Source organism: Drosophila subobscura, chromosome U (genome assembly GCF_008121235.1).
Source record: "Drosophila subobscura isolate 14011-0131.10 chromosome U, UCBerk_Dsub_1.0, whole genome shotgun sequence".
NCBI lineage: Eukaryota > Metazoa > Arthropoda > Insecta > Diptera > Drosophilidae > Drosophila > Drosophila subobscura.
In genome coordinates this window covers 25,638,226-25,656,265 of record NC_048534.1, presented here as the reverse complement: position 1 = coordinate 25,656,265, position 18,040 = coordinate 25,638,226, and the positions used below count along the sequence as shown (strand labels likewise).

General features: G+C 42.2%; 2 protein-coding genes across 7 annotated transcripts in view; both read left to right on the top strand.

Moving 5' to 3' along the window:
* LOC117900901 (CUGBP Elav-like family member 1) overlaps positions 1 to 10,710 on the top strand; it is a 56,928-nt gene extending 46,218 nt beyond the window's left edge. For 3 of the 6 annotated variants that reach the window (XM_034811452.1, XM_034811458.1, XM_034811456.1), the window contains 4 exons: positions 1,642 to 2,140; positions 6,560 to 7,174; positions 9,479 to 9,631; positions 9,696 to 10,710. In XM_034811452.1, coding sequence (XP_034667343.1) covers positions 1,642 to 2,140; positions 6,560 to 7,174; positions 9,479 to 9,631; positions 9,696 to 9,967 — 1,539 coding nt within the window. In that variant the 3' untranslated portion in view covers positions 9,968 to 10,710. Of the gene's footprint in view, positions 1 to 1,641; positions 2,141 to 6,559; positions 7,175 to 9,478; positions 9,632 to 9,695 lie in introns of those variants that run through there. The other 3 variants (XM_034811453.1, XM_034811455.1, XM_034811457.1) reach the window with 3 other exon arrangements.
* A 1,999-nt stretch (positions 10,711 to 12,709) lies between these two features.
* On the top strand, positions 12,710 to 16,640 carry LOC117900900. The gene is made up of 8 exons (XM_034811451.1): positions 12,710 to 13,683; positions 13,979 to 15,104; positions 15,162 to 15,393; positions 15,456 to 15,683; positions 15,819 to 16,061; positions 16,118 to 16,332; positions 16,392 to 16,445; positions 16,503 to 16,640. The coding sequence occupies exons 1-8, from the start codon at positions 12,849 to 12,851 to the stop codon at positions 16,627 to 16,629; spliced, it is 3,060 nt and encodes a 1,019-aa protein (XP_034667342.1). The 5' UTR covers positions 12,710 to 12,848; the 3' UTR covers positions 16,630 to 16,640.
* The last annotated feature ends 1,400 nt before the right edge of the window (positions 16,641 to 18,040 follow it).

Below are 18,040 nucleotides of genomic sequence, written 5' to 3'. Positions count from 1 at the left end.
TTCGTTTCAGCTTTTTTAATGCTCAACTCTGGACTAAGCTAACGGATCATTTAAGTCGTTTACAGTTACAGTTTTGGTTGGTGGACAAAAGGGGTGAAGAGAGGAGAAGCTCGACGAGAAATTGAAGGAAATGCTAGCGGAAAAATGAAAGTAATTTTTAATCATTTTCATGGGCACGAAGCGAGTGCCAGCAAATGTTTTAAAATATTCTCAATGTTTGCACTGACTTCTGTTGTATAATAAACAATTATTGTTGCTTAAATTACAATTCGTTGATCATTTTGTATGTATTTAAAATGCCTTACTTCCTCTAGGGGTTTTATCTGGCATCTCCTTCCCTTTGGCATTTTCAGCAGATACTCAAAAGCGTTGCAGCAGTCACTGCAGGACTGCTCAGAGTTTGATAAATTGTGTGGCCACTGAGGCAGAGTTGAGGCTTACAGCAGCAGAATAATGACGCGCACTTAAGCCGTGTCCCCCGGCCCAGGCTCCCTCCTCAGCGCGCCACAACAGACAACTGACAGCGCAGACCCATTTGTACGCTTAGGCGACTTAATTTACACCTTTCTGCTAAGCCCAAAAACAAACAAAATTCCACTCTGAACTCTCGCGCGAATCCAGGCCAAACATTTAGTCAAGGCTGCCATTTAGGCTGTGGTAGGGTCTGAGGCTGAGGCTGGTGGTCTTGCGGGGAGGGGACTGAGGCTGTGTTACAATGGTGGACTGGGAGCACTGTTTCCTGGGTTAGCCACTTTACTTATTTTCCGGTTTATGTAGAGTTTATCATTGAAACTCATCCAACGGCTATGGCGGCTGCGGCTCCCGGGGCGCCCCAAAAACTTCCGCTCAATTGTGGTGGCGGCAAACGGTGGCAACTCTGGCCTGCATCCTGGCCTCGGCCCGCCTGTATCGTGGCAGGCACCAGAAGTGCTCTTTAATTACATTGACTATAATTCTTGCGGCTCTCTGGCGCGACTTTTATGGCCGGCGCATTGTTTTGCCACTGTCGTTGCTGCTCCACTGCTGCCCCTGCCGCTGCCCGTTCAGTTGCAGCTGCGTCTGTTCTTGGCTACAAAGTAATTAGGGAAATTTCCGACCTTTTTAAACAGGTCCTCGTAGTTAGAAACAGTTTTCTGAAGAAGGCTGACATTGCACACAGTTTTCTGGAGGTGGTTGGACTTCTTTTGGTAGGTATAAAGAGGTGTCGTGTAATTTGGGTGCAAGGAGGGGGCTAGTAAAAAAAGAAGTTCGTTGTTGCAGGGGTTTTATTACTGGGATTTCGTGCCGAACGAATGAAATAGTTTTACATTAATGAAAGGTGAAAGTTCGAATTATTTAACAGTGAAAGAACTAAACTATTAATGTAAATATAATAGAAAATATAATCGAATTTCTAAAGATTGTTGAGGGGCAGCAGCGCTAACAGGGAAACGGCGCTGTTAAAAGCGCAGGTTTGCAGAATGTTACCACGATCCGTTAACAGTGTGTGCGCTCCTAGTGAGCGCTCTGATTAATAATCTCAAAAAAAATCAATAACAATACAAAAAAATAGTTTTCACTGAGGAAAGAATATGAAAAATTGAGAAAGCAATTTGACACTAAAATTACAAATTTACATACATTATCCTTCCCCCTTTTCAGTCCCTTCACCAAAGTCAAACCATGGAGGGTTGCTCCGCACCACTGGTCGTCAAATTCGCCGACACGCAAAAGGAAAAGGACCAAAAGAAAATGCAGCAGCTGCACGCCTTTTGCGGCATCAATGCGCTGACCAGCCAAACGCCGAGTGGAGCATCCGCGGCTGCCAACACGCCCACCGCCAACACAGCCACCGCCCTAATAGCGGCACCACCCCCGGCGGCTAGGCCCAATCCCTCAATGGCAGCAGCACTGGCTGCCGTACCACCTGTGCAGCAGGCGGGCAGCGGTACACAGACAGCACTGGTCTCGGTGCCCACGTCCGCACAGTTGAATGCCTCGTTGGCGCCTACACTGTTGGGGGGTAATCCGCACCAAGGAGCAGCAGCAGCTGCGGCGGCGGCAGCGGCCTACCTAGGCGGAGATCCAGCAGCAGCGGCGCACCTACAGCTGTACCAACAGCTGCACAGCTACGGACTGAGTCCGGCACATTATCTGCCAGGTGAGTGGAGAAAAACTTAGAATGCTAAGAGCCCCTTAGGTTAAAACCTGCCCCCAATCCGAACCCAAACCTAAGCCCAAAACCCCATCCGATCGATCTGTTTTAGCTCAAAGTTACAGACAAATCCACAGCGTTGCATCATTTGAATCTGTCTCTGTCCCTATCGTTTCATTATATATGTCTGTCTCTGTTCCGTTTCACCCATTTTCTCGTTATTTTTCCACCCAAAAGAATTTTAATCGTATTTTAGTGAGTTTTTTTATATTTTTGTATCTCTTTATCGCGCACTTTATTTGTGTTTTTCTTTTTACTGCAACCCGCACACAAAGAGAACAAATGAATCCGCATTATTTGTAATTTTAATTTCGTGTTTTTGTAGTATACTTAATTTAAATTTCCTGTTTTTCTCATTCATTTTGGCCGTGTTTTATTCACTTGATCGTAACATTTTACCCCTTCGAGTGTGAGTGTGTGTTTAATTGGGGACTAGAAGAGTATTGCAAGATTTTTTAGTGGCAAGAGCTGCCAGGAGTAGGTGGAAGATGCTTAATAGTTTTTTTTTAAATACTGATCAAAATAGGTTCTTTTTTCCTAGTGAAGTGAAAATATAAATACAATTAGGAAGTTATTTTTTTATAATTTTTAAACTTAATTTCCAACACCATGTACATGAAATCGTTTGTCGCAGAAGGTTGAAAGAGCTGTCAGGAGTAGGTGGTAGCCACTCACATGTTTTATTTTGTATACTGAAAAAAAAAGTAGGAAGTAAGAAATGTAATAAAAAAATAGAATTCAAATTAGGAAATTTATTTTCTTCACTTTGTAACAATAATTTGAAGTAAACTCTCTTCAACTTTATTGGTGTGCAGATTCTAGCTAACTTTTCAATATTTTTGTAATTTAAAATTGCATACAAATATCAGGAGAAAATCTGAATACATTTTCTAATAATATTACAAAAAAAAAAAAGCAATAAAAACGGTTAATGTGCGTAACGCCAAAGATAGATGTTTTTCGCTTAGTTTCACAGAAAGCTCCACTGCAGTCATTTGTTGAACGCTCAAAAAAGTCAACATGAATTACTGTAATACTTACAAATAAAACTCACTTTTTGCCTCTTTTTTTGTTAAATGCCAAAGCCTGTCGTTGCTGCATTTATAAACAGGAATCTCGGTTTAGACAGGAGCATAAAGCAAAACAAAAGTGAAGAATTGGACAAAAGCTGTGCTCCCCCCGCAATCCCTCTGTGCAGCCCAGCGACAACTGTCAAATAATTAATTTCAATTTAAGCAACGAAATTTGCATAAATGCAGACGAAGAGACAGACAAATAAAGAGAGAAAACGAGGGAAAGGCTAGGCCAGAAGCAGGAGCAGCACAAGGACCAGAAAGAAGGCCCACCAGCCTGAAGAGCAGCCATGATGAATAAAACAAAAACATTGTAATAGGATTAAAAGGTGGACAACGACAATGAGAGGGGATGACAACAACAACAGCAGGATAGCGATGATGATGGCCTCCCAGACGGACACACAGATTTCGGACGCACGCACACACACATACGCACACACACAGAAACCACAGACAGCCCCCGTGAACACACGTGCAGGGCGTCAATGTAAACGTGTTGCATATGCAACGTCGCTTCATTAGAATGACCGACGTGCCACGCCCCCAACTCTACGTCTGGCCAGTGGTCCGTCTCGACGTGAACGTGAACATTTTGCGCATAACAAATCAAGCACAAGAGAAAGCTTGAACAAACAGCAGAACTCGGCAAGGAACAGGACAGAGAGACAGAGCGAAAAAAAAGAATGAAATTCTCGTAAAAGGGGGAATCACAGACAGCCAAATGTTGAGCGGCGCGTGATGTAATCGCACAAAGCACAAACAAAAAATACGAGCAAGGATATATGTATACATACATAGGGGAAAGTTAGGATGCTCTTACGAACGACAAAACTGCTACAGAATTTTGAGAATAGTTCTTAGAGAATTAGAGCATTGGAGGCTAAGGAAATAAAGTCCTTAAAAGAGAATTTTGCAAGCCGAAAAACTTTCACAATCTTCCTTAATAATTAACTTCTTGTGCAACCTGCAAACTTGATCACTCAATACAAAAATCCCACCAAGACACATGTAAAGCGAAAGGGTATTGCTGGGTTATAGCTGCAGGGAACTGCCGATTTCACGGCAGGAACAGTAAGCGGACAGTAAGCGGCGACAGTCAGGGACGGTCAAGGGGCAGTCGGGGACAGTCAGGGGCAGTTAGAAGGAACTTAGAGCGACGACGTATGCCACTTGAATAACAAATGACGTTTTTAAATGTCAGAGCTCCTCATCCAGAGCAGAAAGAGGAGCAGCAGAAGCTGGCTGGCAGAGGCAAGAGCCGAGGCTGGCAGAAGGAGCTGCCAGTACCAGAAAGAAGGAACTCTGATGGCCAGCAAATGTATGGAACGTGTCCTCTACGTTTTGCTTCCTCCTCCACTCGAAGTTTCTTTCTCCCTCTTTGTTGTATATTCTACGTAAGTGCTGAATGGAAACCGTTAAGTGGATGCGGCGGACCTGTAAACGTTTGTTGATTTAACCAATTTTGGCCAAAGATGACGAAGAAACTTTATTTAAGTTTGGAAAAAGGCATTTCAACGTGGTAGCTAATTATTTGGCATGCAAAAGGAATATTTTACTCGTCGCACACATGAAGAACGTTTACCCAAAACACGTGAGGGCAGAAATCACAAAGAAATAATCCAAGCAAGAACGTCTTTGTGTATTTTTTTTCTTCTGCAAGTTGAACATTTTTGCAAGACTTGGCGTAGTGCCCCAGGGCCAAGGCGCCATCAAAGGCAAAGCAGCACAGAAGGGAACCATAGAAAATGCGGCTGGGGTATACAAAAAACAAAGGCGAGACTGCCCCAATAGCCTGGGGAATGCCGCAAGAGGCGCTGGCATGTAAAACAAATGCAATTCCAATGTGGCAAAATAGAAGAAAAAAAGTAACCCTGTAGTTGTCCGCAGGTGAGAACACTTAAAGTTTTATTATGCCCACAAAAAGATGTGGGGGAAAGGAAGATCTAAGGATCTAAGGGGAGTCCAAACTAAACACACACACAGACAGGTACTCCCACCCAAAGCCTCCTGGAAGCTCATTCATAGCGATGAAAGCAATTTTTTGTGCATATTCTTTAAAAATGCTAGACAATATCCCCCCGTGTTTCCACCCCCGTTCCACCACGTGAATGTCTCTGTGTCCATATCTTTCTCTACTCCACACACACACACACACGCACACACACATCTCTCTTTCTTATGTGTTTGATAGGCTCCTTGTTTTGTGTAGAAAAAGCTTTCACTCATTCGCCCGCTCCGCCATTTATGAAACATGGGAATGAATCCGCAACGGAAGTCTTCCCTTTGTTTCCTGTTTCTTTTTGCCCGCCTCTTAAGATTTTTTACCTCATTTATTTGATACAATTGATTAAGTTTAATTGAAATTTGTTAAAGCTTATGTCTAACTGCATTCGATTGAAATTGAGATTAATGTATTTATTTAACAGTTTGATTTTGTCTCTGGTTTATATATTTATTTTTTAAATTATTATTTGTTATTTAACTCCTTGCATCCCCGCCTTATTTATCTCAATTTTTATTTGATTCACACACTTTTCTTATTATTTGAACTATTTTGTAACCCTTTTAGTTATATAATTTAATCGAAACTATTTTTTATTTAATTGAAAATGAGCAACAAATTAATTTTAAAAATCAATTTTTATTTGGCATTAATTTCAAGCCTTTTTTCAATTTCAATTACTTGGAACTTTAATTTAAATTAAAACTAAATTAAACATTTTTATAAATGATCTAAAAAATAATTTCCAGTTTCTTTAGTTTTCTCTTTATTTTAGTATTTAATAATCAATTAGTTTTGTATGTTTATTTGATTTTATCATTTTATGTTTTACATTTTCATATTGTTCTTGTTTTTCCCCTCCCCTATTTTTCGTTTCTTTTCTGTTCCGTGATTTATTTGTTTTTACTATTTGTTGAACTATTGGTTTTGATTTGTATGTTTAAATATTTACATTAATTTTTTATCGATGAAAATCGAAACAAAAAAATAATTGCATTGCAAACCTAAAACACAAAAAATTAAATATCAAAATTAATTTTTTTTGTATAATTTTTGTAAATGTAAATAATCCAATTGGGTGTGTGTTTTCTTCTATGTTTTTTATATATAAATATTCGTTGAACATTTTTTGGTATGTCTATGATTGACTCTGTGGTCATGTACAAAAAAAACAATCAATCAATCAATCAACTCAACCAACTCAACCAAAACCTTAAAACCATAAAACCAAAAACTCAAAAACTGTACAAAAAAAAACACAAACAAAAAATAAATATGGAAAATCAGGACTAAATTTCCATCCACCGGATAACAGTGCCACACACCACAGCCAGCACGGCCCACCCGGGGTCGGGGCAACATCCGTCGGTGCAGCAGCAGCAGCAGCAACTCTATCGGCTGCAGCAGCAGCAGCCGCATCCACAGCACCTCTCTCACTTGGCAGCGGCGGCGCATCATCATCCGCAGCATCCCTCGGCGGCGGCGGTGGCAGCGGCAGCAGCATCGGGCTCCCTGCCGCCGGGCATGCTCCTAGCGCTGGACTGCTCGCCGCTCCATCCCTGTCTATGCAGAATCTGGTAACACTGCTAGCCGCCGCGCCCTCACCCCACCAGCAGCACCATCATCAGCATCCGCTCACCATCGCCCCCAACAACAACAGCAACAACAATAACAGCAGCAGCAACAGCAACCACAGCATACACAGCATCCACAATCACCCTGCGACCAGCAGCAGCAGCAGCATCATCAACCAACGTCAACAGCAGCACTCACTGATCTATGCCCAGCCCGGAGCAGGGTCCTCTGCCGCACAGCTGCTTCCGCATCCGTACAGCATGTCCCAGCTGATGCCCCAGGCGCATCAGTCGAGCGCCGGCCAAACGCTGTCGCTGAATGCGCTCTGTAAGTAGATCGAAATCCTCAACTCCGATTGTGTCTTTATACTCCATGTATCCATGTGTGTGTTTGGTGTCCTCTTGTATCCAATCTGTCTGTGTAAGTGTTTTAACTGTTTTGTCTTATAATGTACTATAACAAGGGGTTCTACCACTAGCGGTTTACTTACACTTACAAAAAAGTGGGAGAGCCCTTTGCCCCCCACACCTGCATGAGCGCCCCAAGCTTAGCCACGCCCCGCTGCGCCCTGCTGAAAATACTAACACTACACAAAGCATCTGCCCAGAAAAATAACATTTATTCACAATTTATTGTACATTTCAAAATATGAGATTGATAGTCAATTTTACTCCTAAGAGTAAAATTAATTAAATTTAAGAGCGCATCTCTTATAAAATAAAATCTCTACCTTAATGATACAAAATCCAAGCTTAAGATTGTTCTTCAGAGATCATCTCTTAAAGTGAAAAAGAATAGTAACAAAACCTGTTTCTTGAATCCCTTGGTTTAAAATAATATCTCCTAAAACTTCCAGCTGGTCCAAAAATATGTTTTGTAACCATATTCCAAGCTGCTTCCCAACTGTTTATTCCAACTTGTTCCCTTTCCTCCCAGCTTGATACCTGAAACCCTTTCCAATCAAGCCTCTTCCCCCTCTCACTAATATAAGGGCCTTTACCAATTTCCGCAGGCTCTGTCAGTACCAAAAACTCTATTGTTAATTAAAATTGTCTATATGTATATTCCTATCTTTGTTGGTCTCCCAAAATCCACTACCACTAGTAAATTCTACACACATATGTATGTATGTACCTATTTACTATCTGTGTATCTGTGTGCAAAAGTTTCTAATTCAGGTTTTTGTGCTCCGTGTATTTGTTGTTTGTGTTTATCCGTTTTGCCCATCTCTGTCAATAAAAAAATATGATATTTTCAAACCAACACATCGATGCCATAACAATGTAAAAAAGAAGCAAACCCAAACGGGAAAAATAATTCAAATCAATGTGCTGACAAAAAAAAAGAATAAAGAATGGAATTCCATACAATGCATCGGTGATTGCATTTATAAAAAGACATAGTCAAAATAAGAAAAATATCAATATGAAAGAGACATGTCGCAGAGTCAGGCAGATATTCTACGGGCCGCAGTTTTAAATTTGCAGAAAAAATAATTTTTCTAAATATTAAAATTGAAAAAAAATGAGAGTAGAAAATCACATATAAACAGACCAAAGTCAAGGCTTAAAGAAAAGGAAAGAAGAAATATAACTTAACTTAAACCCATTCATTCAAAGGATCTGGAAATAATTTTAGCATCCTAACAGCAATATTATTTAAAACTCTAAATGAAGAGCCTAGAAACATATTCCTGCTATCGGCTACTCGCTTCATAAAAGGGATCCACGCCCTGCTAAATAATTCCTTTGTACGGAAAAAAACTTTTTGAACAAACGATAATTGCCCACATAAAACCAAATCAAATACCTAAAGTTTTGCCAATAAATTGACGTTGATTTTTTTGGCTCCAACCCCTCCGATTACAGTTCATTTTCAATTAGCAAAACTTCAGTTTTATGGATTCTGCAAACATGAAAATTAATTTTCATCTAAAATGGGCACCCCATCCCAAAATGTTTGCCATGAAAAATGCACTCCAGCTTTTTGGAAGAACATAAAAAACACCCATGAAATGCAATAAAACGTTATGAAAAAACTAAAGAAAGTAATAAATTTGTAGTAGAGAGCAGAAAAAACCAAACCAAAAAAAAAGAGAAAGGGCAGATTATTGCACAAAGCAAGCATCAGAGGTGTTTTTTGGCAGGGGCACGGCAGGCTCGATTAAAAGGGGCGCCATGCTGGGAGACCAAACAACAAAGGCAAACAAATTTTTCATGATATGTACACAAAAGCGAAATAAAAGAAAAAATATCAAATTTAATAATGGTAAAGGATGGAGTGAAACAAAAAAAACAGCAAAGTGTGAAAATGGGAAAAGGAAAGTCAAAAAGTAATAATAAATAGTAAGGGAAGAGGGAAAATCTCATATGCGTTAACTCAACTCGGGGCACGTTCATTGTTCAGATGTAACTATATACATAGATTTATGCATTTGTGTATTTTTCTCTGTGTGTGTGTGTGTGTTCCCGTTTCCATCTGTGCACGAGTGTTCTTCCTGTGCGAGTGCTCTGTTGCAAGTACATATGTACATATAGCTTTTTTTTTCAAGGAAATCAACATCGAAAAATTAAAAATTTTGCTATAAATATCGAAATTATTTGACCATAAATATTTACATATATTTTGCAGGGACCACAAGTGCCTCCGATCCCTACTCACCCGCCCTGAGTGGACTGACAAATGGATCTGTGCCGGGTGCTTCCTATGGCGTTTCGTCACAGTCCCTGAATGCCAGTGCCCTGCAAGCAGCCGCCGCAGGTGTGGCTGGCAAACAGATCGAGGGTGAGTGCAAGCACAGAAATCTTACCAAAATTTTACTAAATTAATAAAATATTTTCCCACTTAGGTCCCGATGGCAGCAATCTGTTCATTTATCATCTACCTCAGGAGTTCATTGATACGGATCTCGCCTCGACATTTTTGCCTTTTGGCAATGTGCTGTCGGCCAAGGTGTTCATCGATAAGCAAACGAATCTATCCAAGTGCTTTGGCTTCGTTTCGTACGATAATCCACATTCGGCCAATGCGGCCATACAGGCGATGCATGGTTTCCAGATAGGGACCAAGCGTTTGAAGGTCCAACTGAAACGTTCCAAGGATGCGGCCAAGCCGTACTAGACACACAAACACACCCCAAACCCCCCTGCAGACAGAGGATGCATGGAAACTATATAGCTTAAACAATTGTGCCTTTTAAGCAAAGTTCTGAAACCAAAGGACCAATTACAAAAATGTATCTGATAAGTGAATACACACAAACACACACACACACACGCACACACAGCTAAAGCTAAAGATAAATAGAAAGATAAAATAGAGTGCACAAATAAAAAAAAGATGAATGGGACGGAATGGAATGGCAAACCACAAATCCAACCAAAGAAGTAGCCTAAAAGTTGCATCCTTGTTGTAATCACATTTGCTGAAAAAAACCCCTCAACCATCGTCATACACTACCAAACCAAAACTATTCAATGTGGTCGGCAAACAAATCCAAAAATTAAATAAAAAAATACGAGTAAAAAATAAGCAAATCCCCCCTCAGAAATTGAATGAAGCTGCGTTGTGTGGCGCCAAAGTGTTTTTCAAAGCCAAATAGTTAAGCAAAAAGAGAAAATCAATTGTAAACCCTGGCAAAAGGCAGGCGCTAAAAGGAATATCATATTTTCGCACCAATCAAGAGAAACAACTTAGCAAATTATTCTTAAGTTACCTAAGTAATAAGAAACAAAAATATAAATAAATCAATATAAATGTAAAATGTAGTCGGGCACAAACAATAACCCACAAAACATTCGAAATTCCGTTCGTTGGAAGCAACTTTTACATGAAAGAAAGTCTTAATAAAATATAACACAAAAAACGCTAAAATAACTTGTAGAAAATTCTGTGAAAAAAACATGCAATCATCAATTAACTAATAGCTGTAACTAAAGTCACTTTTAGTTGATATCCTAACAAAACGTCACAAAAGATACATCCATATCGGGGGATTGCTTATATTTCACCTTACTTCAGACATCATTTTATAGTCATTAATAGTTTTAAACTATATTCTATTTTAATTTATCTCGCATCAATTGATTTCAAATACAAAACACACACAATTTGTTGTTCAATTTGTACTTAAATTTGCATAGAGGGTTGAAGAGCAACATTTTATTTACATTTAAATATATATATAAACATAATAAATATTATACAAATACATACATATGTGTGAGAATTCAAACTCTTTCAAGAGTATTTGAATTGGAAATAATTCGTATCGATAGGTCAAACAAAATGGAAAAAACAGACCAAATCTAGAGGTTTTAAAGATTTACAAATACATAATAAAATATTTAAAGAACATTTTTTGGGAATTATTTATACATATGTATATCTATGTACATATAAAGATATTCTTGTGCTATTGGGGAAATTTTTCCTTTCTCTTTTTCGTACCAAAGGTATGGCTTATGATGTGGGTATAATTTAGTTGAAATTAACATCATTACAAAAATGGGAAAAAAATTGTGCAACTTCTTAGGATTTATAAAATTATAAATAAATAATTCCATTGGCGCTCAAATGACCAAGACAATTTGCATGTACATATGTATGTATGCATATAAAGTTATATAAGTTAAATTTTTCTCGACTCAATTCAATTAGGCTTTTCTTGCCTTTTGGGCAGCCGCATTTTTCTGCTTTCCGCTCTCTATATAGTTTTTGCGGTACATTTAATTGTTTTTAAACGCTTTAAATTTGTTCGACGACACGAACTAACGTGCATCTGCGCAGGGAGCTTTTAACTTGGCGCTCTCTTTCCAACTAAAGCCATTTGAGGGTCAACGAAGTCTAGTCGGTGAGAAGATTCAATGAAAGCGGCATTGCCTCTGCAATGTCTGTATGGGTGTGTGTGAGTGATTTTGGCTATGCTCTAGAAGGGATCAGGTAGACGCGAGGAGATCATTAGCAAGCAAAAGAGAATTCATTTGAAGAGTTTTGGCTTTTTTTTGTAATGAAAAAAATGCAGTGCAACGACCTGCAGTGGGAGCGAAATGTTGAGAGCGCATCGCTTGAAGAGCACCTAAGAGCGGATTGGCACCTCTTACGTCTTGCGTTCGTTCACGCACTCTGTCTCTGCCAGAAGCAAAGCAAACAAAAGCTAAAGTACCGTTATTTGCGCTGCTAGCAAAGGGACGCACTGTGACGCAATTGCAATTTGGCTTGCTATTTGGTTGCCATTTGCCATTTGGGCACGGAAACGACATTTTTTATAAATTCCGGAACACGTTCCACCAAAAAAAGTTTACTTGGCACTCTCTCCCCCCGCTGCAGTGATTCCAAGCTAATCGAAATCTAAACGGTGAGATTCTCTGAGAGCGGCTTTGCCTCTGCATTGGGGGTGTAATTGAGTAATTGCTTTGGCTCATGCGCTTAAAGGACAGAGGGAGATGCGCAGTGCGAAACGGAGATCCTCTCTGGCTACCTGCGGCCATCCACTTAAGCGTCGACGAAAAGTTAAGAGCGCACCATTGCTGAGAGCATTTAAGAGCGTCTTTAAATTTTGCAATGGGACTTTCTAGTTGTTGTCTTGTACGCTTGATTTCTGCTGACAGCTCAACCTGCGCAGATAGCGCACAGGTGGGAAAAGGAGAACAACAGTGGGGGGACCATAAATCAAGAGCAGCCTGCGATGGCTTCTTCTTTTCTTTCACATCCTGTTCCCCCGTCCCCCTGTTCGTGTTGCAATTCAAATGCTGGCGTTAACGCATGAAATATGCATATGAATGGAGTTTGCTGTGTGCAGGAGCAGCAGCTGTCTGGGCACCACCTTGGGTTCTGTATCTCGTTTTGTGGCATGTGCCAGGTCAGAGTAGGCATTATTTAAGCTTCAAGATTCATGACTGTCATTGGGGTCTTTGCCAAGTCTCAGTTTTCAGTGCTCAGCCATCTTAAAGGCACAAATTCTACAGCAAAAAAAAAGTTCTAAGAAACGTTTTCATTCAAAATGGATAAACAGAACAAAGAGGGTCAGACACAAGGAGGATCCCAGGGTCAGCGGCCAAGCCCACCGCCAAGACCCCCCCGTGTCAACCCATCGCCGACTCAGCCCAGTGGCAGTCCACTGCCGACTCCACCTCATGGCAGTCCCCGTGGCGACCCACAGACGGCTCAACACCGTAGCAGTAGCAGTCCACCGCTGACTCAGCCCCGTGGCAGTGGCAGTCCACCACCGACTCACCCTCGTGGCATCTCGCAAGTGACACAGCTACGTGGCAGCCCACAGCCGAGCCAACCACGTGGCAGCCAACCACCGACCCAACCTCGTGGCAATCCACCACCGTCTCCGCCACGTGGCATATCGCAAGTGGCTCAGCTACGTGGCATGCCAGCACTGTCTCGAACACGTGGTATCCCGCCGCCGACTATGCCGCGTTCCCCAAGAAGCTACATGGCCGGCGAGGGAGCAGCCACCAGGCGGGAACAGGCTCCGTCTCGTGCTCAGTTGGCCAAACGTGTGCCCGTTGCAGAGCCAGCTCAAGCGACGCCGCTACCTCGAACCGCATTGCAGGCAGACCGGCCGGAGCCGTCGGCCCGGAGAGCGGACATCCAGGAAAAACCGACAGTGGAAAAACGAGTGCTGTTCGGACGCAAGAAAGATAAAGATTCGAGCCCAGAAAAGCCACCAACACCGAGTGGCACCACCGTCAGACGCAAGTTCCACAAAACCGAGACCGCGAGGGTGAAGCAGTCGCGAATTTACTATTCCAGCGATGAGGAGGTGCGCGATGCACTCATGGAGTTTGCAGTGTTTCTCATTTTTCTAGTGCTAACATCAATTGGTGAGTGGGGAAGAGTGGGGAGTTGCTAAATCTAGCTGGAGAGCCGTGTCGAATCTACACTGTGGATCGAGAGAGCAAGCGAGTGCTGTCCGAGAGCGCTAATAGTGAGCCTTCAGACAGCGCTCACAGTGAGCTGTAATAGCGTCCGGCCACAGATTGTCAAGCAGTAACAGACACTTAACGGGACCCCATTAGTAGTTTTTTATGATTACTTGTTCGAGTGTTAGCAGTCCCCTACATCAAGGACATAAAAGTAATCCTTACAATTCCTTTTCCCTTTCATTTTTCCTTCCAGTGGCTCTATCGGTGCGTCAACCGTACATGTACTACCTGAACACCACAATAAAGCAACTTTTTAGCGTACGCGAAATGGTTGTGGAGCCCACGGTGACCATTTCCTTTGAAAAAATACTCACTGTCTCGGATTGGTGGGACTATTTGGAGTTTAACTTTTTGGTTACCCTACATGGAGGCACGACAATATATCTGGGTGATGGTACGGGGGCAAAGCCCAACACAACAATTGATTACGATGCTGAAGAAGATACAAATACAACTGCGGAAGTCGATGAGAGCCCGCCGGCGGACGTCGAGGAACCGCAGAGATTTCGCGTGCCCGAAGACCGTGTGTACTTGGAGGAGGTAGGTTATGAGGAGAACGACGAAGAGGAGGGGCAGGAGGCATGGGGAGGGCGTAGGATTCGAGCAATTGATGAGGGCCACAACGATGAGTACCGACCCAGGGAACTTCGTCTCATCGAAGATCGTTTGTACATGGAGGATGATGGTTATGTGGAGAATGATGATGAAGAGGATGATGGTCAGGAGTCAGGTGGCAGAAGTGCTCGAGCAATCGATGGCGAACCCAGCGATGGGGAATCCGATCAGGATAATTCCGATGCAGAAGTGTCCACAAAGAAAGGTGGCGGTGGCGGTGGCGGTGGAGGCGGTGGCACAGGCGGTGCTGCTGGCAGTTTCGATGCCATGGGCCTCGGCAATGACACCTCCAAGTGGGTGACCCATCTCAAGGGTCGCGTCTTCCTGCACGAGAATCTCATGCTGGGACCACCGCGCATCCGTCAGATACGCGTACGCCGCGGTAGCTGCTACGTGAATGACGCCTTTATACGCTACTTCAACACGTGCTATGCACCGTACTCCAAGTCCACGGAGGAGACGGGTGGCACACACAAGAGCACCGCATACAAGACGATGAGCCAATTGGATGCCACACCCATTTGGACGCTGCTCAATTTGTACCGCTCTGGTGGCTACACCGCGGAATTGACCTACGAAAAGGAAGCGAATACGAAGAAGATCAAGGATCTGAAGAACCTCAAATGGGTGGATCGCGGTGCGCGGCTGTGTGTGATCGAGTTTAATATGTATAATGAGAATACGGATATATTTCAGAGTGCCAAGTGCGTAGAGTCTACATGCCAAAGTTAGCTGCTTTGAGGATCTGCTTTCTCCCTTAGATTTATCGCTGAAATACCCCCAACTGGCTGTATTATACCTCAAACCCATCTGTGCACTGTTCGCGAGTATTCCTTCTTCACGGAGCGAAGTCTCTTCAAAATGGTTTGCTATATCTTCTGGTATGTAATGGTCGTCTACTACACCATCTTTGAGACGAAGGAATTGCGCAAAACGGGCTTCAAAATCTACTACAGATCATTGCTAAACGTACTCGATGGCATTGTCTTGTTGGTACTTATTTTTACAGAATTTCCATCTATATTTGTATGACCCATCCGTTCCTTTGCTGACAGTTTTGCTATCTAGCTTTTGGCTACAACATTTGGCACACATTTCATGTGCAAGCTTTGACCGCCGGTCATCGCATAAATGAGGGTTTTCTCAGCATTGATATCCTTTGCTTTTGGAACAACATTTATGTGGACATGATGGCTTTGTTGGCCTTTCTGGTGTGGATCAAGATCTTCAAGTTTATTAGCTTTAACAAGACTCTCGTGCAGTTTACAACAACACTGCGAAGGGTATTTATTGCTGCATTTATTTTCCAATTATTTTAAACTATTTTGCATTTATTTAACATTTATTAACCATTTACATAGGTTACGTATATTCATTTCATTTCTCATTCACTCATCGACTCCTTTCCCCTTTTTTAGTGCTACAAAGACCTGGCAGGCTTTAGTCTCATGTTTGGTATTGTTTTTCTGGCCTATGCGCAGTTGGGTCTCCTTCTTTTTGGCACTAAACATCCCGACTTTGATACCTTTACCACCTCCATTTTGACCATGGTGCGCATGATCCTCGGTGACTTTCAGTACAAGCTCATTGAGCAGGCCAATCGTGTGCTGGGACCCATCTACTTTCTCACATACATTCTGTTGATGTTCTTCATTTTGCTGGTGAGATTTTGGCACAGCACTTGAAGACTCTTCCGTTTATGTTTATCTTCCCTTAGAACATGTTTCTGGCCATCATAATGGAAACCTACAACTCGGTAAAGGGTGAAATTACCACGGGACGCAGTCATTTGGGTTCGTATGTTTATAGGAAATTGGGTTTGGCCTTTAACTGGATATTCTACTGTTGTCTGAGGCGTCGTGCCCAGCGTCGCGAAATTGAGGCTGCCTTGGCCGCAGAAGAGGAGGAACAAAAGCGACCGCCGACCCATGGGTAAATTTAATTTATTTATAATAAATTAATATTAATAGGTAACCTCTTTCTTCTGCTAGTTCAAAACACTTTGAAGATGCTCGACCAGACATAGAAGAGAAGGAGCTATTTCGGTGTGTGATCAGAGATTCTGGTTGGGCTAATGTTAATCCTTTTCTCATCCTTTTTAGGCTAAAAAATCGTGTAATGCGGCTGGAAGACATTCTTGAGCAGCTCGTCAATCACTTGGATATTGTTAAAAAACACGTAGATAAGGGACACTTTAAAAAGAAGAAGAAGGCAACGCATACAAATTAAATATTAGCCGAAAAAAATATGTGAATATAAACACGATAGACCATAAAAGCTACAGCAACTAAAGTTTGCATCGAGATTGCTGTGATATCCGTCCCGCCTCCTTCCGTCCCCACAAGAGGGCGAACATATGGCAATATTTACGATTCATAAGAAAGATAGAAAAAACCCTGTTCATTTTGTGCAAATATTCAGACCAGAAACAGAACCATAGCTAGAACCCGAACCCAAACCCAAACAGAACCCAAACTACTCGGCGCAATCAAATAAGCGAAAATTAATTAACTTCTGCGCTGTGTTTCAGACTCGAAAACAAACTGACAAAACCGCACAAAAACCCCAGCGCTAATCTCTGCTCTCGGCGCTGCTTCAAATCCGTGCAGAGGGGCACCCACGACTTCCCTTATCCTTTTGGCAACAAAGGCGTAACGGAATTAAAAACATGAACATGAGCAGAATCAGAAGCAACAGCCGTGAACAAAGCGTCGAGCCACGAAGTAAACTATGTATTTAGTTATAGCTGCAAATGGAGGGGGGTTCACCTTGCCACAGGACATGTGGCATCATTAGGGGCAGCTTCTCCGGACTACAACACGTTCCCGTTTCCACCTTATCGCCTCGTCAGGGCTGGGTCTGCGGTTGCGGCCAGGGAAGCCTCGCCGAGGCAACGAACCAGAACCAGAGCCCAGAACCAGAGCAAGAACCAAAAGGAGCTCAAAGTCGGGGGCACCGTCCAGGCTTGCCAGCGTAAATTAGGTTAGTTGTGCTTGAAATTTGTGATGCGTAGCTGTAACTGAGCAAATCGCATCAGGCCGGGTTTTACTCTGACAAAAGCAGCTACAACTTTGTGATGAGTACAAACAAAGAGTTTCGCAAGATTAATGCAGGAAAAGAGCCCAGAGAACAGGAATTATTTAGGGAAAAGAGAGTGCTGACATGGTTAGAAGCAGTTCCATACGGGGAAAGAGACATTTTAGATGCCATATGCCATACAAAGAGTTCGTTTCTCAAGAGATTCCACTACTCCACGTCTCGCCGTTACTAGTCTCTCGCTCTGTTATTTGTTTCGTTATTTATTGTTATTGTCTGTTAATTCTGCAGAATCTGTTGCTCACTATGGCTTACCAGCAAATCTTACACATGGTACTATTAAGGACTATTGCTAGCACACCACTGAAACAACTGCAGCTACAGTTTTAGCCTTTAGGGCTTCACTCATTCATTCATTCATTCATCTGATAGCCATGCCATAAATCAACATATAGTTACCATGTATCTGTACTCCGTATAAATAATTGAAAGTGCACTAAAGTTTGACCAAACATCGGCTTAAGTGGTTTGAACAAAAAAAAACCCTGAATACAGTCTGTCTGAGGATGGGATTGCATTTTGTGTGCAGCTCTCAAATTTGTTA